Genomic DNA, 24,621 nt, shown 5'->3' on the forward strand with positions numbered 1-24,621 from the left:
TCAAATAAATCAGTATTTTTACTCTCTATAATAGTGTTAGCATCGACAAGGTTATTATCAGATTTTACTACTAAAAATCTATATGCAGCACTATTATGAGCATAACCAATGAACATACAATCAATAGTTCTAGGTCCCAATTTTCTCTTTTTAGGTTCGTTCACAAAAACCTTTGCAAGACACCCCCACATTTTGAAGTATTTCAGGTTAGGTACATGACCTTTCCATAATTCATATGGTGTCTTATTCCCTGTTTTCTTGTTGGGTATCCTATTCTGTATATGGCAAGCAGATAGGATTGCTTTCCCCCACAAGTTTAGGGAAGCTCCAGAACTTACAAGCATATCATTCATCATCTCTTTTAGTGTTCTGTTTTTCCGTTCGGCTATTCCATTAGACTCAGGAGAGTATGGTGGAGTAGTCTCATGAATAATGCCATTCTTGTCACAAAAGTCCTAGAAGGGGTTAGACTCATATTCTCCACCCCTATCAGACCGAAGTCTTTTAATCTTACAGTTAAGCTGGTTCTTAACTTCAGCTTTGTACTTGAGAAACATCTCACCTGCCTCATGCTTGTTTCTAAATAAATATACCATGGTGTACCTAGAGAAGTAATCTATGAATGTAATATAATAAAACTTCCCCCCTCTAGACATGGTATTTCTAAATTCACCCAAAATCTGTATGAATAAGGGTTAGTAATCCAGTTTTATCTCTAGAAATAGTTCTGCAAGATTTCTTTGTGGCTTTAGTCTCAGCACATATCTCACATTTATCATTAGAATAATCAGAAATATCAGACAATAAACCACATGCTTTCATCATTTTCATATACTGAACATTCACATGTCATAGTCTACCATGCCATATGTTAAAAGAGTCAAGCAAGTAAGTAGAAGCAGATTTATTCACATTAATAATAATGTTGTCAAGTACATTCAACATGAAAAGACCACTGTTATTACAATAACCTTTCCCAACAAAACCCTCATTCTTTGTCAGAACAAACTTGTCGCTTTCAAAAGTCACCTTGACGCCAACTTTTCCCAGTAAGGACACATAAATCAGATTCTGACGAATCTCAGGAATATAAAGAACATTACTAAGTGAAAGGGTTTTCCTTGAAGTTAACTTCAGAAGAATCTTGCAGGTTCCCTCAATAGGAACAGACCTTGAGTCACCCATATAAACTTTTTCATCTTTCACTAGTATGTAGTCTGAGAAGGCTTCAACATCACCACAGACGTGGCGGGTGGCACCAGAATCTAGTACCCATTTCTTCTTCCCAGTGGCCATGAACACTTGTGACACCACATCAACAATTATATCATCTCCCTTAACTATATTAGCATTGGGAGGATCATCAGTGTCTTTCTTGTGCATGCACTGAAAAGCCATATGTCCAGGTTTACCACAAACATAATAATTTCTATTGCTAGTACCACTCCTTTCAAAAGAAGTGCCTTTGATGAAATTCTTATTTTTGTTGTACTTCTGCTTTTTAGAGGTTTTGTTAGATTTGCTGGGATTACCTTCAATGATATTGGCTTTAGAATGGAATTCCTTAGACAATACATCATCCCAAGTCTTGTTATTTTTCTCTATGTGAATGTGAATGATCATATCCTCAAGAGTCATCTGCTTGCGCTTATGCTTCATACTATTTTTATAGTGTTTCCAAGACTCAGAGAGTTTCTCAATCAAACATCCAGCAACAAAGGTTTCGGGTTAATTAATACCTTCAGTTTTCAAATCATTAATCAGCATATGAAAATCATGGATTTGAGACGTTACATCTCTATCCTCTCTCATCTGGAACTTTAGAAAAGTCCCAATAGCTAGCATATTTATGAGTACTAGCATCCCCTATTATGTATTTTTTTTTTCAAACTCTCCCATATATCATGTGCATTCTTATTTGAACAATAAATATCAAAAATTTCATTGGACAAGGTACTCAAAATAGCATGACGACATACCTTATTCCTATTGAGCCAAGCAGCGTGATTTCTTTCGAAATCATTAGAACCCTCCATGGGTGTTGTATCAGTGAGATACTTTGCATAGTTGAGTACATAGTACAAAATATCGCGATACTAATTTGGATATATACTAGTACAAATATCGACGATATTTGTTGATATATCGCGATATTTCGACGATATGTTTTGTACACGATATTGTCGGAGATAATTGGTGCTGGTGATTGCAAACCGACGAAGGAAAATAAAAAAAAAGCTACTCCTACAGTCCTACGGCTGATCCAGATTTGCTGATGAATGGGCACCAGCTACTCGGAACATGACATACGAGGTGAGAGTTTCACCATTATTACAATTTACAAATTCAGTTTTGTATAAAGATATGTTCTTAGACCTATAGAATAATACTGTGAACCTCAGTATAGTCGTATAGATACATGATGTTAGGCTGTTAGCAAAATCTTTACTTGACTGGTATTGTTTTAAGATGCAAGCCATCTTATTATTTTTTCAGTGAAATTGTTACGATTATTTTTTGTAGAATGTGTATATACTTTTCGTAGGAATGCAGAAGTTAAATGTAAGTCAAATGCAAAGGTTCTGTTTACCGAAGAACAACAGTATCTAGGGAATAGTTTCTCAATAATTCAACAGTTTACTGACACTGGAAGAACATAATTCTGAACAAAAAAGGAGGTTTCCAGGAAACATTTGAAGAGCCCAGACTGTATCTTGTCCGCTCTCGGTCTCTCGCACACCTCTCAAACTTAACAAGTGAGTTTTTTCCTCCACAAATACTTTCACATTTAATTGTATTGTTTTTTATCAGTTGGCATTTTATATGAAATACAGTGTTGATGGCACCTGTTCCTTTTGATCTCCTCATTCTCTTTTTTTGTTGGTTCAAAGTTACTCTCTTCCATTTGGGGTTATCTGTATTATGAAAATATACTGGGAGTTTGGGATCACCGGAGACCTTGTGTTTCACTTCATGAATAATTAGAACTTAATTATTTTCATTTGGTTTGAATCCCGGTTGAACCATTTACTTGTATTGGTCCTGCCAAGTTTTCCATGTCCTTCCAGTGAGTTCCATTCACTTGTGTATGTCCTTCTAGTTCAGTCTCATATTTATTTTTTCTAGTGATTATGCTATCTAGTTCCAACTAACGATTGAAAGGATCAAAACGATTTGATATCTGTCAGTAGGGAATGCTCTTCAGGTTTCTCCGTAGAAGTGCTATGACGTTTCATCTCTTGATTAGATATTTTAACACTTTTGAAAATTCAATTGCAGAGCTCAATAAGGTAAACTTTCTTGTCCCCTCCCATCCATGATTATTTGCTTCGTGTCTAACTTTGCAACTCTAAATACTGTTATTTGTTTTAGCACTCATTTAAAAGTTTATTTTATTAATTTATTAGTAAGAATAATTCAAATAACCTGTTCATTGTTGGTGCAGTAGTGGAGTTTGATTTGTAGTAGTGGAGTTGGGTTTTGATTCTCTTGAGTAGTTTTTTTTCCTTATTTTACTATATGAGTATTTTAGGCATCTAGTTTAGGAAAGCGTCCTGCAAGTGAAGTGGCTGTCTTGATGGTTGACATTTTAATCGAGAGATCGAAAAGTTTGCGAGTCTCAGCCGTGAGGAGAGGTGGCGAACTGGTGACCAGGGAGGAGAGGAAGAACGTAGTGATGTGGGGGCATCTAGTTCAGGAAAGCATCCTGCAAGTGAAGTGGAATTTGTGAGGTCGGCGAAGCGGCCTGGAGGGGACGCGGAGTTGTCGGCGAAGCGGCCTGGAGGGGACACGGAGTTGTCGGCGTTGGGAGGATGACATTGGCCAGTGCAAACGCCAAGCTGAAGGAGGAGCTGGCTACTGTAACTGAGTATGCCAAGAAATGCAAGGCCATTGCCAAGGAAGCACAGGACGCATACAATGCGCTCAGCAAATAGTATGAGGACCTAGAAACGATCTACCTTCTATTGAAGTGGAATCGAGAATGGGGCGCCCTAGGTACACCAAAGGAGGAAGTACACAGGAATCTTTGGCGATGTTTAGATCCACCAAAGATTGTCGTTCTGGATATATGTATCGATCCACGGTGGTGTGTAGAAGTGACTATCGTGGTCGTGGCGGCGAAGGATATTTGTCCGCAATGTTATAAATAAAATATGATGATATAGTTAAGTTATGAATGTCTTAAGTGTTTAGTTATATTAAGCAGTTGAATTGTGATTTGCAAGAGGGTAGACCTTAATAACTCTTTGTGCGGTATGCCGCGTGTCTACCCTATGAAAAACTAACTCGGGTAAAGGTAAAAGAAAAGTTAAATATAGTTATTTTGTATAATCGCGTATATGATACTTTGATTATTTTGTTAAGGGGAATAAGGAACTACGATGCCTCTGAGGGAGGAACTACCTGCCTTATCCCTAAATCACTCACACTAGCTTTATGCTTACCCCCTCGTAATATGTTTTTTGCATGGGGGTGCGTTCTGTGTTGGAATGCAAATGGAGAGCAGCAGTGGGAGACCTAATCGCGGCTAGAAGGTATTGTATTTGATCAATTTTATTTGTCTTATGATGAAGTTGTATCATATTTGAGCTCTTTTGTTTTGGAAGATGGGTTTTGATGTATAAGTAGTGTGGAGGACGTGATTTGTGGATATTTATCGATATATCCACATTCAACCGGGATAGTTGATTTGTGGATATTTATCGATATTGTCGATATTTGTCGATATGTCGCGATATATCCACGATATTTGCAGTCAGAAATACCCACACATAGTTTGTGGATATTTGTAGATATTTGTAGATATTTGTCGATATTTGTTGATATATCTCGATATATCCACGATATTTGCAGATGCCCTAATGTAATATATCCCCACACAGGAGGATATATCCCCGATACATATCCATAAATAAGAGGTCGATATTTTGTCATATCCCGATATTTTGTACTATGGTTGAGTACATCTAGGGCTGTGAACACCCTTTCTCTCCATCGCTTGAAGTGTGAACCGTTGAAGGATTTAATCTTTGACACATTGGGTAAGTTGCGAGTATTCAGTAGAGGTGCAACATCTCTCATAGTCGAAGTAACTTCCATGACTCCAGAATTGGTTTCTTTGTTCGGCGTGTATGTTGGTGAAGACATCTTGAGTCTTTCCTTAAGATTGTTGTATTGAATAAAGAAAACAATAAAGAGATAAGGACAGAAGTAACAGGTAACAACCAAGGCGCGGATTAAGCTGTCCTTAAGGAAAGATTTCACCCATTCCAGTGGTGCAGAAATCCTATTTATAGAGGCTTGGTCGGTCATAGCAATCCAACTCACACTAGGACACTGAAACCGAAACTTCTAAGTTTAGGCTTTTGGTTAATCCACTACCCACAACAGTAAGCCCGAGCCGACACGACTCGGCGCGGTGCGGGCGGACGTGCGCATGTGGGGCTTTGGGTGAGTCCTCCCTCCTAACACAAAAGCATTTGTACCCTAAAGGCACGCCCTTATGGTAGAGGAATGTCTCTTATACTTCACTTGCTAGTGGTGGATAACCAATGTGGGACTATCTTCTATGCACTAAAGTGGAGAGAACACACTTTGTTCATCTCCTCCACTTTGCACACACACTAGTATTTAGAAATACTTAAGAAATTCCAACAACTCTCACCTGGTGCAATAGCCAAAGTGGACAGAGAAGAGTATATTCAAGACTAGACAGAGCGTTTATGAGTCAAGCATGGAGTACCAAGTATACTGGATGGAGATACAAGGCAGAAAGTCGGGTGGGATCTGATCATGCTCCTCTTATTGGATTCAATGTACATATTCCTAAGTCGAAAAATGCTCCCTTTAGGTTTAACGAAATGTGGACTAATCATGATACTTTCTTAGGATTGGTAAAACAAAGCTGGGAAAAGGAAATTATCAGTGGACCTTTGTTGTTGATTGCAAAGAAACTTCAAAGGCTCAAACAAGATCTTAAAAAGTGGAACCAAGATGTGTTTGGGCATGTGCAAGTTAATAATAACAAGGCACAATCAGATTTGTTACAGTTACAAATAAGAGCACAGAATGATTCCTCGGAAGAACTGGATGCAGAATTAGTGGCGAAGGAAAGTACATTGAGTAATGCCTTGGCCAACAAAGCAACCATGTGGAGAGAAAAAAGTAGGGCCAACTGGGAAGATTAGGAGAACAAGATACAGCTTACTTCCATGCCTTATACAAGATCAGACAGGGTAAAGCTCTAATTGTAGAAATGGAGAGGGAAGACAACACAATGCTCACAGAACAAGAAGATATAAAGAAGCATATTGTCGACTACTATAACTCGAAGTTCAAGCATCAGGAGATAGTAGAGGACAATGAATTGGTTGAGCAAATTCCTGCCAAAATCAGCACGAAAGACAATGAAGTATTAACTGCTTTACCGGGCAATAACGAGATTGAGTTTTCTGTGTTCTCTATGGATGCATCGAGCTCATCTCCAGGTCCCGATGGTTTTCAGGGAGTGTTCTACCAAACTTGTTGGTCGATCATTAAAGAGGATATATGTAGAGGCATGAGGTCCTTTTTTAGGGACTCTTACATTCTGGGGGGTATTAACGCAAGCTTCATTACATTAATACCTAAAGAAAAACACCCGTCTAAGGTTACTCATTACAGGCCTATTTGTTTGAGTAATTTTATAGTAAAGATCATTCCGAAAATCATGCAACTCAGATTAAATCCCATGATTGTTTCTTTGGTGTCTAAAGAGCAAGCACGGTTCATACAAGGGAGATGTATCCAATCTAACATTGGTCTTGCATCTGAGATGACAAATGAGCTGAAAAAGAAGAGACATGGTGGTAACTTGATTTTGAAGATAGACAGAACACAAGCGTATGATACTCTGAGTTGGGTTTTTCTAAAATAGGTGCTCAAGCAATTTGGTTTTGCAGAAAAATGGATTAACTGGATCTTTGTGCTCTTGGAGACCTCTATGTTATCTTTTTTTTAGTGTGGGTAGGGGACTTAAGCAGGGGGATCCCATATCTCCACTGCCTTTTGCTTTAGCTGAAGATGTATTAAGCAGAGGAATTAACTTTCTCAGAGATAGAGGCCTCACTAAAAAAGGGGTTACTGTCAGTTGGGAAAAGTGTTGCAAGCCTAATACAAGGAAGTTTAGGGCTGCGAAGACTCAAGGAGGTTAATCTAGCCCTTCTCATGAAACTGGGATGGAATGTACTAAATGGTGGAGATGAGTTTGCATTGTTTATGAAGAGAAAATTCTTCTCCAAAAAGGGTATTAAAATCAGATTTCACAAGCCGTCTTCAATTTGGAAAGGGATTGAGAACGCCTTGAAGGAGATAAATCCAAATTCTAGTTGGATCATTGGTAATGGGGAAACGATAGATTTGTGGAGAGACGAATGGCTCAATGGAAGATCTATACAACAAATTTTTGGTCTATCTGAGTTTCAACTGGAGAACTACACAACTAAGTTGTCTCTAATTATTCAAGATGGGCAATGGAATATGACTAGTAGATTTAAAGACATGTTAGCAGCAAAAGGAGTGAATGTGCTGCTCTTGCCTAGCCCTAACTCAGAAGTTGAAGACGCACGAATATGGAATCCTGACCCTAGAGGAAAGTTTACTATCAAATCTGCTTTTAATGAGATCAGAAAAAAAACAAGGAACAAGATTGGGTGGAGCAGGTTAGTTTTGAACAAAGCAGTGCATCCAAGAGTGGCGAACAATGGCTGGAAGCTAGTGCAAAATTGTGCCGCAACACAGGAAATGGTGAGGACAAAAGGTATACATCTTGCTTCTAGGTGTGTTGTTTGTCAAAATGTGACCGAGGACCTAAATCATTTGTTGTGGAGCTGTCCTTTTACGAAGCAGCTATGGCTTTGGGTGGCTTCAAAGTTCAAAACGAAGTCAAACTTTCAGAGCTTCCATGAAGCAATTTACAAGGTAAAGCAAGGCAGTACTAAGGTGAAAAACATGTGGAGTGCAGCTGTTTTGAGTGGTATGGTAACACTATTGCAACATAGAAACAAAATATTTTTTGAGGCCGGATAGAGTTACTTCCATGAATAGTTGCCAAAGATATATTCAGAAGCAAGTGATGCATGCAGCGAAAACCAAAGCTCATATGTGGGACTGTACACTGGATAAAGCAATTATGTGGGGGGTGACTACGCACTTTGGTCGTGCACCTTGTGTCAAAGAATGTGAATGGTTTCCTCCACAGGGTAATATCATAAAGGTGAATACTGATGGTGCTTTGTTTGGAAACCCCGGAAGAGCTGGCTTAGGAGTAGTTTTCAGAGACAAAAATTGTGCTATTAATTAAGTTGGTTATGAGTAAAGGCTTGGGGGTGGCAACTGACAACCAATTACATTGCTGAGTGTGAAGCTATTGTTTGTGCATTAGAGTTAGCAATCAGTAAAGGGTGGTTGGAAGTATGGGTGGAATCAGATGCTAGAGCTGCAGTCATGGCTTTTGTAAAGGATCAAGTCTCGTGGAATGTTAGTGCAAGGTGGACCAGCTGTAAGAGGAAGTTTACATATCTCCTAGTTTCACATACTTGGAGAGAATCGAACTTTGCTGCAGATACAGCAGCAAAAAGAGGGACAATGCTAGAGAGAGATGTTTCTGTAATCTATGATGGTCGACCTCCTTGGCTTTTTAATTTGGAGGTGCCCACTTAAGATTTTTCTGATTTTGGTTAGATGTGTATGAGCTTACACAGTCTGATAAACTTGTATTTTTTTTTTCTTTTTCTTTCTTCCTTTTTTAAAAAATTAATATATTTTTCTTACCAAGCAAAAAAAAAAAAACAACCACTCAGACACATCATGCTGCATGTTGGGTTGCTGCCACTATGGTGTCTTTCCATGAAGAGTTCCTTCAAACAATTTCTTTGTATCTAATGCTTCCAAAGTTAATCTTATTCACCTGAGGGTGACTAAGCAGTCACACATACATAAGTGCTCTTAATGAAGATCTCAAACAATTCAATTTGATTTTCATGTAAACATTGTTAAAAAGTTATTGGTTCATTTTATCATCTCTGGAGTCATGACTATTTTCAAGTACCTTGTGTGTATAATATTTTGTGAAAACTTTTCCTTTAATTTTGTGACAAGAAACTCTTGTAACTTTTCAGATTTCAACGTGTTGGCAGCTGGAGTCTGGAGACAAGCAGCTTGACCAACAAGCTTTAGATTGTCACAGTGGCAGTAAGGCCAATGTTCAAGCTACCAGAAAGAGAAAATTAAGTCTAATTTTTGTTGGTAGCAAGATTTTATCGGATTGCACTAGGATTTTTTTGTTTCCGCGGATCGGATTATTGGATAATGGATTGGATCCATGGATTTGGGCCACCCGGATGGGCCTGGACCTGTTCTAAACTTTGACGGACTAGAAGACCGAATGATCCAAAAGTGTTTATTTGGACAGCCACTGCACTGGTCTGCGCTGGTCCCATATCCGGTCCATAGTTCGAGTACCCTTTTTACTGGAAATATAATGTACGTACACACAGTACCCATTTTTATCCGCTCGATTTTATACCAATTACTACTTGAAAGGTATCTGAGGAATCTCTGTATACACATGGCCACGACAATTAAATAGACTTAACATACGTTCGTTTATGCTTCTTTGTGTGGCTCTCAAGATATCAAGATGAAGAATGATTTTGCTAAAATTTAAAATTTAAATATCATCAGTGTAACATTAATATCCGAAAAAGAACCTAGTTGCTGATCCTATTATATTTTCATGATTTGTAGGACAACAATCACAACACGTATTGCTCCATCTACAAGTCAATTGTATCTTCTGGGTTCTCACCGTCAGAGATTGATGTTGATCTTCCTCAAACTTTCAAATCTTCTTCTCTCACCAAACCATCCATTCTGCGATTCAACTCATAGGCTTCCCCCATTTTCCTCTTACAATCTTTCAACGCAACATCATGGTCAACCACTGAAACAACAAAGAAAGAGTAGTGATTGTTAGTATTCAGACATCAACATGGACACAGGGCTTGAAGCCTCCAACGCAGCCTCAATTGCCAAAAACATTTGGTCAGCCAGTTGGCTACACATTGAGCAGATTAGCAAGATACAGAACACCGTGGTTCAAGAAAGGTGGGATCCAAGTGCATTTGTGTTTAAACCTACAAGTATCTAGTATAAGACCTCTGACCTGGTTTTGGATAATCTCTTCCAATTATGCAATTAGCTTTGGTTTAGATGCTTATTGGCGCAGTCCATGGCTCATATATATATACTGCTTGGGGCATATCTGATCAAAGGTACTAGTTATTATACACTTAATTTAAAAAAATGCTGAAAGATTAGCCAGGGTTAGAAATAAAGATGGATTTACATAAAAAAGGGCAGGATACCCTTTCAGAACAGGGAGAAAATGCCGAATATAATCCCCATTAGGATTATATTTCTTTCCAAATGAGATTGGGGAGTAGACACGATTATACTGATGAGAAGAGTGAAAAAAAGATTACAATATGTGTGTCTGGGACAAGGTTTACCATCCTTTCTTTGTGTGAAGTAACTGTCTGGAAATTCTGAAGCACGTGTATAAAAAGTGTTGTGAATAATTAACTGCGGAAACAAAGTTACCCACACCAAACAGATCAATCCTACACAAAGATTGATTTTTCTCAATAGACAAGACTTCAACACCCTCCAAGCAATATCCCAACACTTCTCAATATCAAATAACAAGCATATGAAATAAAACAATCAATGTAAAAGAAGAACAAACCACAAGACGAGATATATCGTGGTTCGGCAATTTGCCTACGTCCACACTGCGAGTTCCAAGCTTTACTAGATGTCTGGAGTAACTGATTACAAGTCTCTCTCAATTCACTCACAAAGAATGAACACTCAACTCACAAAGAATTGTTCTCTTGTAATCACTCTTTTCTTGGTTTTGGAAAAGTTAGGTTTTCCAAAAGATCGATTTTGTTTTATACCAAAACCAAAATTTCGATTCTTCTTGTGTAGCCCAAGCCCGCGGAGAAAAAGCGGCGGCGCCATGTGTTTAAAGCCATGAGCGGGTCGGTCGCTTAAATCATCGAGTCATGAGCGCCGAAGTCGCTTCACTCTCTGGCTGGCGCTCGATCGTGGAGAAACGAAATTTTCTACATTCTCCACCTCGGTGAGGTTTTAACACATAAAACCAAGCCGAACACATCCAAAGAAGATCACATCCAAGAAGAACACCTCCAAAGAAAGAAGACTTCGCAACCAACCGCCTGAATGGCTATGCCCACACAGGGCTTTTTCAAACATGTAGGATTTGGAGCAAGTCCAAACAGTGTTGGAACTTAACTCCGGTGACAACTTTCATCAGCATATCAGCAGGATTGTCATGGGTGTCTACTTTCTCAAGTGCAACATCACCATCCTCAACGACATCCCGTATAAAGTGATAACGGACATCAATATGCTTGGTCCGACCATGATGAACTTGGTTCTTCGCCAAATGAATAGCACTCTGACTATCACAATACACAGCAACACCGTTTCGCTTTCAATACCCAAATCACCTAGAAGACCTCCGAAGCCATAGTGCCTCTTTCATTTGCCTCCTCGCCCTTTGCCATATACTCGCCTCGAGGTAGATAGAGCAATCAGAAGCACTGTAGCATAGACCTCCAACTAACCGGTGCACCATGCATCATAAACACATAACCGGTGAGTCGATCGTCATCTATCTAGATCACCGCGCATAATCGAATCCACAAACCCACCGACATAACAAGTGCCTCCACCATAAGCTAATCCCACATCCAAGGTACCCTTCAAGTACCTTAGTACCCATTTCATCGCCTCCCCAATGCTTTTCCCGTGTTTTGCCATATACCGCTTACAACACTAATCGCTGTGGAAATGTCCGGGCGTGCACACCATAGCATACATCAAACTACCCACGACACTTGCATAAGGAACATTAGCCATATGCTTTTGTTCCTCCAATCGAACTAGGAGAGAACTTAGCCGAAAGCCTAAAATGCCCACTAAAAGTGTAGAAACCGACTTTGCATTCTCCATACCAAATCGTGGAAATTACTTTCTCAAGGTATTTCTTCGAGATACAACTATCCGTCCGCTTCTTCTTATCTCTGTCAATCTCCATGCCCAAGATCTTCTTGGCTCCACCTAAGTCTTTCATCTCAAACTTCGAGCTAAGTTGAGATTTCAACTTGTCTATCTCCACCATGCTTTTGGAAGCAATAAGCATGTCATCCACATAAAGCGGAGATAGATGAAGTCATTACCACGAAGCCTTCTAAAGTAGACACACGGCAGTCATACTTTTTACCGGTGTACTCATGTTGCATCATGAATGTGTCAAAGCGCATTACCCATTGCAGGCGATTGCTTTAACCCATACAAAGGACCGATTCAATTTGCATACATGATCTTCTTTCAAGAACGACAAACCCTTCGGGTTGTCTCATATAGATCTCTTCTTCCAAGTCCCCATGCAAGAAAGTTTTCACATCAAGTTGCTCTAACTCCAAGTTGAAGTGAGCAACTAAACTCAACAACACAATTTAATGGACGTATGTTTGACCACCGGGAAAATACCTCATTGTAGTCGGCGCCTTCCTTCCTGTGAAAAACCTTTGCTACCACTCTTGCCTTGTACCCAAGATCTTGTCGGACCCGTGAAGGACCTCTTTCTTTCTCAACACCCATTTGTCAGCCGATAGTCCTTTTGCCCTTTGGCAATAAAACTAGGTCCCATGTGTGATTTTTATCAAGAGATTCCATCTATGCTTGCATAGCTACCAACCAATCTCTGTAATGAGCATCTCTAACGGCTTCCTTTGAAGCTATCCGCTCATCATCTTCGATATTCGGTGCATATGCCACTAAATCCACGACCATAGTGTTTCACCTTCTTCATGCCCATACTTGTGCACTTCTTTAACTTGTCTCGTGGGCAGTGGTCACCCACTACAAGTTCGCGGATGCTCATGCTCTTCTTCTTGTTGTTTGTGGTTCCATGATTTGGTACCTCATCATGATCTAACCACCATCTGGCGCATCGGATAACTCAAGCTCAAGAGCGGTGAACTTCCCATAGACTCACCATTCGCCCACTACTTCTTCCACTTCTCGAAGATAACACGGAAGTCTCATCAAAGGTAACATCTCTGGCGACCGGGAACTTGTGGTCTTCTAGACACCACAATCATCCCTTTACCCCATTTGCGAAACTAAGAATATGGCCTTCTTAGCTCTCTAGGATCTAGCTTGTCTTTGTCCCTCACATGGTAGTAAGTCATCCAATCCAAACACTTTCGCAAAGATACTATAATCACCGGTTACGACCACACCTCATAAGGTGTCCTGCAATCTATAGCTGGTACTGCGGTGACCTATTGTACAGGTAACACGCCATGGACACTGCATCTGCCCAATACTCTTTGCCTAGACTGGCATTAGACAATAAACATCTTGCTCTTTCAAGCAAAGTTCTATTCATCCTCTCTGCCATTCCATTCTCACGTAGGCGTGCCCGACCGCCCGATTAATGCGGCAATTCCACATTACAAGATGGAAACTCTTGGAAAGGTCCATAGGTATACTCAGTACCATTGTCAGATCGTAATGTCTTTACCTTCCTATCTGTGCGATTCTCAACCCTTGCCTTCCACTTCTTAAATGTCTCAAACACTTCATCTTTCGATTTCATCATATACACCCACACATAGCGAGTATGATCATCAATGAATGAGACATAATAGCGGTTACCTCCCTTGGAAGCCACCACGAGGGTCCCCAAACATCCGTATGCACATAATCAAGGATGCCTCGCTTGTCGTGTGTGCTTGCTTGACTTGAACTTGACTCGCGACCGCTTCCCATAGACGAATGCTCACAAAACCCCATACTTGGCTTCTTCAAGTTCTTCAAAAACCCTCGCTTGCACAACTCAGACAAACCCTTTTCACTCATATGCCTTAAACGCATATGCCACATCTTAGTGCACTCAGAATCATTACTACATGCACCCACTGCTACATCGCCTATCACCGTACTACCAATCAGAGTATACAAGGTTCCATATTTTTGACCCTTCATAACAACTAAAGAGCCATTAACAATATTTAGGACTCCACCTTCGCCCACAAACTTGTGGCCTTTGGAATCCAAGGTACCAAGAGAAATAAGACTTTTCTTTAGCTCAGGAACATGTCTCACATCGGTTAGAGTCCTTACTACTCCATCATACATCTTGACCCGTATAGTTCCAATTCCTACCGTCTTACAAGCAACGTCATTACCCATTAAAACAGAACCACCATCAATGCTCTCATAAAGAAGTAAACCACTTTCTATTCGGGCACATATGATAGGAACATCCGAATCAAGAATCCACCTCTCGGTCATATAGTCTTGTGTGGACACCACAGTAGACCTAACTCATCCTCTTCAGAGCACAAGCATAATTTGCCTCAAATTTTGCCTTACCTTTCTTCCGACCATCTCTTTGTTCTTTTCTTTCTTGGTGAGGACAATTACTTCATGTAATGTCCTTTTCATTTGCAATTGTAGCATTGTACATGTTTTAAAGGCTTCTTTGACTTGGACCTAGAATTATCATTACTTGAATAATTCTCGTTCGGATCTAATTTCCTCTTGCCACTAGCCCCCGACTTGCATCAATGCTATTCTCTACACGTGTCTTCTTCATCAACTCATAAGAAAGAAGTGCACTCAACTTCTTCGTCAAGATCGGCGACTTCTCTGTTCATGAATGTAGTCATTAGATGCTCATAGCTTTTCGGCAAGGAGAATATTAAACATGCCGCTTTGATCCTCATCATCCATCTTCATACCAACATTCAAATAATCCGCTAGACGTCGACGGAACTCACTAACGTGCTCTTGCATCGTTGAACCATCGACCATCATGTACCGATAAAGACGCTTCTTAAGGTACATCTTGTTCGTCATGCTCTTGGTCATATACATAGACTCTAGTTTGAGCCAAATACCGGCAAATGTATTTTCTCCCATCACACTATACATGACCTCATTAGCAAGACATAACCGGATTGATGAACAAGCCTGAAGATCGAACTCTTCCCAATCATCATTACTCATACTCGCCGCCTTAGATTTAATCCCCTTCAAAGCCTTGTGCAAACCTTGTTGGATGAGGATGTCCTTTACTTGGACTTGCAAAATCCCAAAGTTATTCTTCCCATTAAACTTCTACTTCAAACCTTTGCGTTTGACATCTTGGGAGCCATCTTTCAAGTTACACACAATAACCCAAAAGAAACAGTTTCACCTCGAATTTAATCGAACACCTTGTCTACACAAATTTTTTAGTACTAAACTCAAAATCCTAGTCGTTATACCTATGCTCGATACCAATTGTTGTGAATAATTAATCATGGAAACAAAGTTACCCATTGCCAAACGGATCAATCCTACACAAAGATTGATCTTTCTCAATAGACAAGACTTCAACACCACTCCAAGCAATATCCCAACACTTCTCAATATCAAATAACAAGCATATGGAATAAAACAATCAATGTAAAAGAAGAACAAACCACAAGACGAGATATATCGTGGTTCGGCAATTTGCCTACGTCCACACTGCGAGTTCCAAGCTTTACTAGATGTCCGGAGTAACTGATTACAAGTCTCTCTCAATTCACTCACAAAGATTGAACACTCAACTCACAAAGAATTGTTCTCTTGTAATCACTCTCTTTCTTGGTTTTGGAAAAGTTTTTTTTTTTTTTTTTTTTTTTTGAAGAAGTTAGAGGTTTTGGCAGACCTCAACCTGTATTGATTACCTTATCAAGTACATGGTTCCCACCCTATCCATCTCTGCCAGAGCTGTAGCTCTGCTATCTAATGGTGGCAGAAAGAAAGAGATACTTTCATCCCAAGTCTTACACAATTTAGAAAGGTAGTCCGCCACCTGATTACCTTCCCTGCAAATATGGTTTACATCTAGCTCCTCAAATCGGTTTCTAAACACTGCAAAGGACGCAACAATATTGTCACAGTACCATGGTGCTCTCTCCCTCCCATTCAAAATGTTGACTGCTCTGAGTGAGTCAGAACACACAGTAATTTTCTTGTACCCTTTATCAATGGCTGCCTTCAAACCTTCCACTATAGCTCGCAGTTCTTGGCCAATCACTGATTTACTCTGGGATGAACCAGTAAACGCCATTTCTACATTACCTTGCCAATCCCTGAACACCCCCCCAAAGCCATTGTACTCACCTACTTGCTCCATCGTGTTCAACATAATCACGTCTTCACTGGATTGAGCCATTTGATCCATGTAGCATGCTTAGACTTCGAATCTCACTTCAATGTTCAACCTTGACATTAGCACTCTCAATTCAATAGAGTCTTTAGCCTCTACTAACCTCCTCTCAAGATACAAACTGCATATCATTAACAATCTTGTTACAAAGTTCCCGAGTTGTATACTTCATCCGCTTCATTCTCCGCCTTCCTCTTTCGCCCGGATCTCATGTATTGTAGGCGCCACAAAGGTTCTCCACACTTCGGCTCTTTGTGGTGTTCGATCCCGTGATTCTAAAGATACCATACCATTCAGTGGTCGAGTCCTTAACACATCCACCCATTCCTATTACTTTCTTAACCTTACTCCACACCTCCTTAGAAAACGGGCAATCAAAATAGAGGTGTTTCGAATATTCAGCTGAGCAGTCACACAGGCAACAACTCGAATGGCTCAACACCTTCTTCCTTATTAATCTATCCTGAGTTGGTAGTGAACCCACAAATAATTGCCACATAGTAAAAGAGTGTTTAGGAACCACCAACTTCCCCCAAACAATCTTGTACCATTTAACCTCCTCCCTAATCTTTCTCATAGCCATGTATGCAGACTTGGATGTATAGTCTCCAGACTTGGAAAAGTTAGGTTTTCCAAAAGACTGATTTTGTTTTTATACCAAAAACCAAAATTTCGATTCTTATCAGTAATGAAGCCCACGGAGAAAAAGCTTCGAAGGCTGGCGCTCCCTCCTCCTCTGGCCTGGTGCGCCATGTGTTAAAAGCCATGAGCGGGTCGCTAAATCATCGAGTCATGAGCGAAGTCGCTTTACTCTCTGGCCTGGCCTCGATCGTGAGAAACAGAAATTTTCTCTACAAAAAGAAATTAAATTCAAGGATTTGTTCACAATATAGCTAGAAGAATGATCAAACCTGGTAGAAAAATGATGAACAAGAGAGCCATAGCCAGTTCCCATTATTATTTGCCCAATCTGAATCAATCGGCAATCAATCAAAAGTATCACGTCCCTTTTCCCAGTGAATAAACTGTACACAGGAAGTTCAATCAAAGAATTAAGGGGATTAAATACCACAAGCAAGACAAGACTGTAACAAATGAAGGGAAGGGAAAGAGATGTCGAGTATAAAGGTCATATTACCAAGACTGCCACGAGTAAGGAAGCATGCGACAGAACGTCGTGCAAGGTGATGCATCCACCCACTTTATAAGCTATCAAATCAAACATAGACTGGGTTACCGATTTATAATTGCCTGATGAAAAATGCTATTACATAACTGCATTTGAGTGTCACTAGAAGAAATTATGCTACCAAGCTCCAAGCAATAAGCAAGTCATCCTTATCATTCCAAGGAATCTACATCACCAAGCAATACTGCACTAGTTTAGAACTTTAGATTGTTTTCAACCTAAAGTTGGAAGTGAAAGCTCCTAGAAATGTCATGCACATTCAGTTAGATCATTTAAAGGGCGTTTCTTGTTCAAACTGCAATTCTAAATGTAAAGTCAACTCAAAGATAAAGAGAGAAAAAAAAAAAAAATCAATATCTTTGACATAATAATTAAGGCAAAACACACACCCTTATCGAAGAAAAAAAATAACAAACAACAACAACACCATCTAAACAAAACACAACTCTTAGCTCAAACCATCAAACGAACCTACCAAGTACCTACTTTTTGTTCTTATACTATAGACTTACTGACCCATTTATTCTTAGTCAATTTGCAGACAATCAAGAAGCTCAGAATTATTCAAAACTTCTCTGCAATTTTCTTCAGCCGATTTGTTTCTGCTCCATGTTTTTAAGCTTGTACTCCAAGCTCCAGTAAAAGCGTGTGGTTGATGTCACTCGATGTCGATCCATTAAACTGAATGGGACCTGTCACATGAACAACTATGATCAGCAATCTCGACACAAAAACTCCAAAACAAATTACAAACATTGAATTATGAGACTGATCGAGTTAGGTTAATTAAAGGAATAATAGGGTGTCAATATACATTTATACAACATCCCAACAGCTGATGTTTTGTGGATGTGATCTACTAAGCTTAGACCATTTTCCACAAACATTCAGCTCATTTGAAAACCCCTAATCTTGTCAGAAGTTGAAGTGAACTCTGAAATGGTTTAAACCATCCATATGTTTTAAGTTTGCAACCATCTTTTCAAAAATGTTAAATATATTCAAATATGCTGAATTTTTGTGGTGATGATCTCCATGGTTGACAGATCCTATCAACAAAAAGTAGGTTCTAATTCATCTTCTAGGTTTAGGACGTTAGATATGTATAAAAAAAGTGTGGAATAAAGATCCTACTTCATCATTAATAAACAACTTCATCTTATAACCAGCTGTGTCGCCTTTAGACCAACATAATGAAAACTTTTGACAGTGAACCAATTAAGTTTTAGTAACTGGCAACTTCAACAACAAGTACTTGAATACTGGTAAAGATGCAATAAGATTATTCTACGGAAACATGCACACGAACCTGAGCTGATGTATCGGTTCTTGATGGCCCACTCTCCCCGCATGCAAATTTTTTGAATGGAGCACCTGAAATTTCATTAATATACGTAAACTTGGTTAATTTTCTGGTAAGAGCGAGAAAAATGAAAGACAGCGTAAAAGTATGGTAACATTCAGTACTGAGTCAGCTATGCTAAACTCCTTTCTTTTGAAACACATAAAAAAAGGAAAGATTATGTTAAACAGTTCTTGCCTTGGAGCTGCACCATTGCCTTCTTGATCACAGGCTTGAACTTACCTGAAAAGAATACGAACCGTAAGAGGAAAATACTTTAATGGCACATGTTCTTTCAATTATAGGACTAGGCTTCTGATGCCAAACATAATAGCGATTATCCTGTAGACTAGTAATAACAGATAATAAACAGAGAAAAACACAAGAGATTTGTCCTAAACACAGAGAAAAACGTCTCTAATGTCTGTAAAGTTTAATCAAATCAAGAATAATCCAATATTAGCCCACAAACTGGACTTTATAGCTGTAAAACATTCTAAATCCGAATATTAATCCTACTAAAATTAACTAGATAATAACATAAGTAATCTACCAAAATTCTAACCCAAATTGGACTCAGATTTACTTCCAAATTGGTAAAAAGGAAAGAAAATCTATAATGATGAATTTGGAAGAGAAAACAGTGGATTTTGACCTCAAAAACCGTAGCCAAAGTTATGACCAAAATACCAAAACACATCCCGACTTACCCCAATTAAAAAAAGATCACGATTACTTGCCATCTTTGTGCTGATCCACCAACTCATGATACTTTAGTGCTATCAATGTGTAATATGTCAACTCAGCATCATCTGACTCGGATCCTCCTGCATCAGATTCAAGAAGAGAAATAAAACTATCTTGCATAAAAAGTGTGTTTTATTTTTGTACACTAAATCTAACGAAAGGTCGTACCATAAATTTGTTAGTTATGTCCCTCTAAGTCAATGATTTACAGTATATGTCATATTGGTTTACTGCAGCCTGTGAGTGCATGTTTTGACAAGGTGTATTAATCATTACTGTGTCATGCAGGCACCATCAGAGGGACTTCTAACTTGCATGTGGAATACTAGTTAAGAGTGGGACTTGTTGTAAAGAGCTCTAGAGTAATCTAATCCATTTACTGTGAGCTGCACATTGTAGCAACCAGCCCCAAGTGGTCCTGTCCCAACTCCAACAGGTTCCAATTAGGCGGTGGCAGCTCAATGTAAGCGATACCTCGACTCCACTATTCTATTCAGGTGTGGGATCAACTGACCTGGCCTAAAGGTAGTGAAATGCAGCCTTCTTGTTAAGCAACGCACACCAATGATGTTAATTATAAATGGCCCTATAGCTACAAAAGTACCTTGATTTCGCTTCTTCTCGTACTCGTGCAACATGGCTGAGAACTTAGTGGCTCTTTGCAAGAGACGGGGATATATATACTGTAATATGATATATGAAACTACATGACTCAATCTTTATTCAGTTCGGCCCAATTCTTTTAACCAGGGCAGAGCTACAGATCTAATCTTCCTACCCAACCGCTCTAACAGTAGCAACACTAGGCAAGCTAGAAGCACACTGTGGCAACAAGTTCAACAGTATGAAAAACTATGCAGTCATATTCAAAAGTGAGGTAGAGACTGTAGAATCGATAGTGTAATCTATTATACGAAAGTTATAATACTAGTTATCCAGTAACACAGATAAGAAAGGCCATCGATTAAGAAAGGCCATCGATTTGAGGAGCTTATTTAGGAGTAGGCCAATGTGTTTTTCTGGTTGACTCCCTTCATTGTAATTCTACGATTCTTATTGCCTCCAATTTAGTGAATCCCTCCCTCACAACAACTAATTTTGTTGCACTAATCCGCTTTGCAATATAAAAATTTCAGCTCATGAAAAGAAGAAAAAGGAAAAATAAAAATAACGAAGACCCACATGACCAGTTACCAAAATTAATGCATTTCATTTGTATAATACTAGTGCTTGTTCAGTGCCTTGTGCATTATTTTCAAGTTGGACGTACTTCAAAAGTATAAACATCTTATAAATATTTCTAAATTCTAAACAAAACATTTAGATGGTTTATGTACTTTTATCTCCATATGTTAGATTGCCCAACAAGAATCCTTATGCTGCTATTAAATATTCAATATTCCACTTACATAGAAAACGATAATATGGCTACTTATAGACATAACGACAAATTATGGTATCATCTGCAATACAAATTCTGAACGGTACTGAGCCTACTCCATAGAGCTGCTGGAATGTGGTTGCTGCCACAAGAAGGCATGTAGCAAGGTTGGTTGAGATCTCTTTCATGCATGTTTACAGAGAAAGTAATAGGGCAGCCGATTTCCTTAAAAAATTTCTATCGCACATGTTTGTTTGATTCCTCCTTTATATATTGATCTTGATAGAATCAATGAGGAAGATGTAAATGCAACTTATTTAAGAATCTAATACAGGTGGGGTCAGCCTAACTCTAGATTCAGGCAAAAATATTGATCCTATTAGAAAAACAAATAAAATAAAATTACTAGATGAAGTGAACAAGTGTCTTGTAACTTGTTTAGATTGACACAATACTTCTAAGCAAAAATGCAAACGTATACACAGTTAGTTATATATAGAACAAAAAAACAAATAAAAACTCACTAGGTCTCATTCCAATAAAGATTCATCACCAACAAATGGCGAAAAATGACGTCCCATTATATACCTAAATGCAAGTCGCACATTTTGATATTTTCCTAATTTTCTTATACACAATCCATGTTTGTCTGTAAAACCCAAACCCTAAACACTTTAACTCATTATAATTCAATAATATCCCAAACAACCGAAAAAATAATAGTGAATATGAATATATCATGAATATGAGATCAACCTCTAACAGTGAACAAAAACAAATCAGTAGGTAGACAACTAAAAACTTACATTTTATTTAGTGAAATGCAAGTCGGACATTCGATATTTTTCTTAGTATTGTTATGCACATTCCCTGTTAGCATGTATAACACAAACCCAAAACACATAAAATCATCAAAATCTATCATAATTTCAAATACCGAAAACTAAAAACGTTAATCACACCAAACTTACCCTTTAACAAACACATCCCATATGTAGCAAAGATTTACATACTTCGGTTCTGCTTTACATTCCGAAAGTACAATTTGCCATGCTCCGCACTCAATGAAATAGTCCCAACTTTCCATCATCAAAAATGCCCACGATGAAAAATATTAACTCTGAATCAAGATCTGCAAAATCACAAAAAAAAATTCGAAATATGGATTGACCTGCTATGCAAGCGCACCTGACATGACAAAGGTCATGAAATGGAGATTCAAACACGAGATGGATTGACATGCCATGTGAGCGCACCCGACATGGCAAAGGTCGCGAAATGGAGATTCAAACACAAGACGGATTCACTTGCCATGTAAGCGCACCCAACATGGCAAAGATCACGATACAGAGATTCGAACAAGAGACGGGTTGACCTGCCATGCGAGCGCACCCAACACGACAAAGGTCACGATATGGAGAATCAACCACGGGGCCACAGACGTGTTGATGCGAGCTCAGCTGACAGGCAAAGGTCACAAGACAAAGATTCGACCACGGGCACAACAACGTCTTCCACCACCTTCAGGCAAACATGTTGATCCTTATTAGGCTGGGTGCAATGGCCCCCCATCCCTTCAAAAGTGGAGGGTGTGGCGGTGGTTTTTGCCCCTCATCTCGAAATTACTCTCTCTATATATAGAGAGTAATATGGAGGGATAGAGAGTGCAAACCGCGGCACTTGAAGTGGCGTGGAATGCAAAATGCAATTTCAAACCGCGCCATTTGAACTGGAGTGGTTTGCAAAGTGTCCCCACTTAATTATGAGAACAGCGAATTACTAGGTTACCCCCACTATTTCTATTTTATTACGGATGTATCCTATTACTCAATTTAATTTAATTTTGGTGTGTCTTTGCGTAATTAAAACAAAATTTTTCAAATTAATTGACAATCATAAAATAAAACAAATTGCGTAACAAAATAAAAACATTCCATTATTACAACACACACAAATTAAAATGACATGAAATAAACACAACACTTCCAAAAGATATTCAATTTCAATCGGAATCTTCGTCGCATTCGGTGAAGTCTAGGTTCCTTGATACACCAGACATACGTGCTTGCATGTCCAGGTTAATTTGACGTTTCATCCCCTTATAATACATTTTCCCCTCTGGTGTCATATCTGAAGTATTTGTGGTCATGATTTTATACTCCCACTCCAATCTCGCGAGGGTTGGCTCCTTCTCTTTATTTTGACCACCTGAAGAATTTTTTTCACTGGATTCGTAAACTTCATAGGCTTTTTTCCTCGCGGTCACGCGAGTCTTCAATAGCCTCCATCGCTCGTCGAGAGTATTCTTCAATATTCTTCAGACTGGGTGCATTTTGTGATTCAGCTCTTTTTACTTGTTTTGCTTTGTCTCGCCCACGTACCCTTGTCGACGAAGAATTTCTTGGCATACCAGAATCAGGTGTTGCCCCAGTCTCGACACCAATGTTTACTGACTCGGGTGATGTGAAATTCATATTGTTAATGGAGATGCCAGGTGTCGGTGGGACTTCATGTGGAGCCCATTTCTGGTTGTCTTTCAATAGTTCCCATGCGTGATCCATGGTGAAATTCTTGTGACCCATTGACCTTTCGACATACATCTGTTTTGCTTGTGCCATCTGTTTATATAGACATGTGGATATGACACGCTTACTTCGGCCTACCAGGTACTAATAATGACGTTAATGTTTTGTGGCGCTCTACTCTTTTTAATAATCTCATGTTTGGTCTTACCCCTCCTGCAAACTACACTCTCATGGGTAGAAACTACGCCATTGGTTACTATCTGACGGATGGTATATATCCTAAATGGTCTACACTAGTGAAAGCGATTAAAAAACCTAGAGGTGAAAGAGAACAATTTTTTACACAGATGCAAGAGTGTTACAGGAAAGATGTTGAACGAGCATTTGGAGTTCTTCAAAAAAGATTTGCCATTGTTAGGGGTCGAGCTCGCCTATGGGAGAAAAATGTATTGCATGATATTATGTCAGCATGCATAATTATGCATAACATGATTGTGGAAGAAGAAAGACATATATATGTGCATGCAGAAGAGTTTGGAGATTTACCACCTACTAGGGACTATAATTATGAAGGGGCTGCTGTCCCACATATTGTTCTTGAACGAAACACTAGTATTGTTGAATTTATAAGAGTCCTGCAATGTTTAGCTCATATGCACAATCGAACTGAGCATAGAGAATTAGAACAACGCTTAATTAATCACTTGTGGGAATGGCGTGCAAACCAATAAATAAAATTGTTTGGTGTCTTATTATTTCTAAATTAAAACCAATAAATAAAGTTGTTTGTTGTCTTATTATTTCCAAGTTCCAGAAAAAATTGTTTCAATGTTGTATGTTGTGTTGTATGTAACTTTTAAGTTTTGTATTTCAAATATTATGTGTTCGAAGTTACATATTATAAACTATCTTTTGAATTAATTTAAAGTGTAAAAAAAAAAAAAAAAAAAAAAGACAGAGCCTCCTTTGTATTTTCAATACTTTTTCATAATATTAATCATGTCATACCTGCAATGTATCATAAACTACATTATTACATCCTGTCACACCCAACAATCTCCTTGTATTTTCAATACTTTTCCATAATCAACATGA

The 24,621-nt window shown here is 38.9% G+C and overlaps 1 protein-coding gene and 2 long non-coding RNA genes across 9 annotated transcripts; 2 read left to right on the forward strand and 1 right to left on the reverse strand.

The window, feature by feature from the left end:
• The first annotated feature begins 2,175 nt into the window (after window positions 1-2,175).
• On the forward strand, window positions 2,176-10,256 carry LOC147494224 (uncharacterized). 5 transcript variants are annotated; one of them, XR_015199227.1, is made up of 4 exons: window positions 2,176-2,313; window positions 2,546-3,290; window positions 4,508-4,535; window positions 9,159-9,585. It is a non-coding gene; the product is annotated as an uncharacterized LOC147494224 (long non-coding RNA). The 5 variants fall into 5 exon arrangements; XR_015199224.1 differs by having other exon boundaries at window positions 2,182-2,313; window positions 2,524-3,290; XR_015199225.1 differs by lacking the exon at window positions 2,176-2,313 and adding an exon at window positions 9,787-10,256 and having other exon boundaries at window positions 2,321-3,290; window positions 9,159-9,522.
• LOC147494225 (uncharacterized) lies at window positions 9,675-19,920 on the reverse strand. Of its 3 annotated transcripts, XR_015199229.1 has the most exons (8): window positions 19,789-19,920; window positions 19,584-19,700; window positions 19,072-19,116; window positions 18,841-18,905; window positions 18,048-18,223; window positions 17,481-17,697; window positions 17,254-17,367; window positions 9,675-9,982 (listed from the first exon to the last, which is right to left on the reverse strand). It is a non-coding gene; the product is annotated as an uncharacterized LOC147494225 (long non-coding RNA). The 3 variants fall into 3 exon arrangements; XR_015199230.1 differs by lacking the exon at window positions 19,789-19,920 and having other exon boundaries at window positions 17,481-17,551; window positions 19,584-19,754; XR_015199228.1 differs by lacking the exon at window positions 19,789-19,920 and having other exon boundaries at window positions 19,584-19,754.
• A 3,800-nt stretch (window positions 19,921-23,720) lies between these two features.
• On the forward strand, window positions 23,721-24,257 carry LOC147494226 (uncharacterized). The gene has a single exon (XM_086568072.1). It carries the CDS (start codon window positions 23,721-23,723, stop codon window positions 24,255-24,257), a length of 537 nt encoding a protein of 178 aa, XP_086424198.1.
• Window positions 24,258-24,621: the final 364 nt, after the last annotated feature.

The sequence above is a fragment of the Coptis chinensis genome, chromosome 6 (genome assembly GCF_015680905.1).
Source record: "Coptis chinensis isolate HL-2020 chromosome 6, ASM1568090v1, whole genome shotgun sequence".
Lineage (NCBI taxonomy): Eukaryota > Viridiplantae > Streptophyta > Magnoliopsida > Ranunculales > Ranunculaceae > Coptis > Coptis chinensis.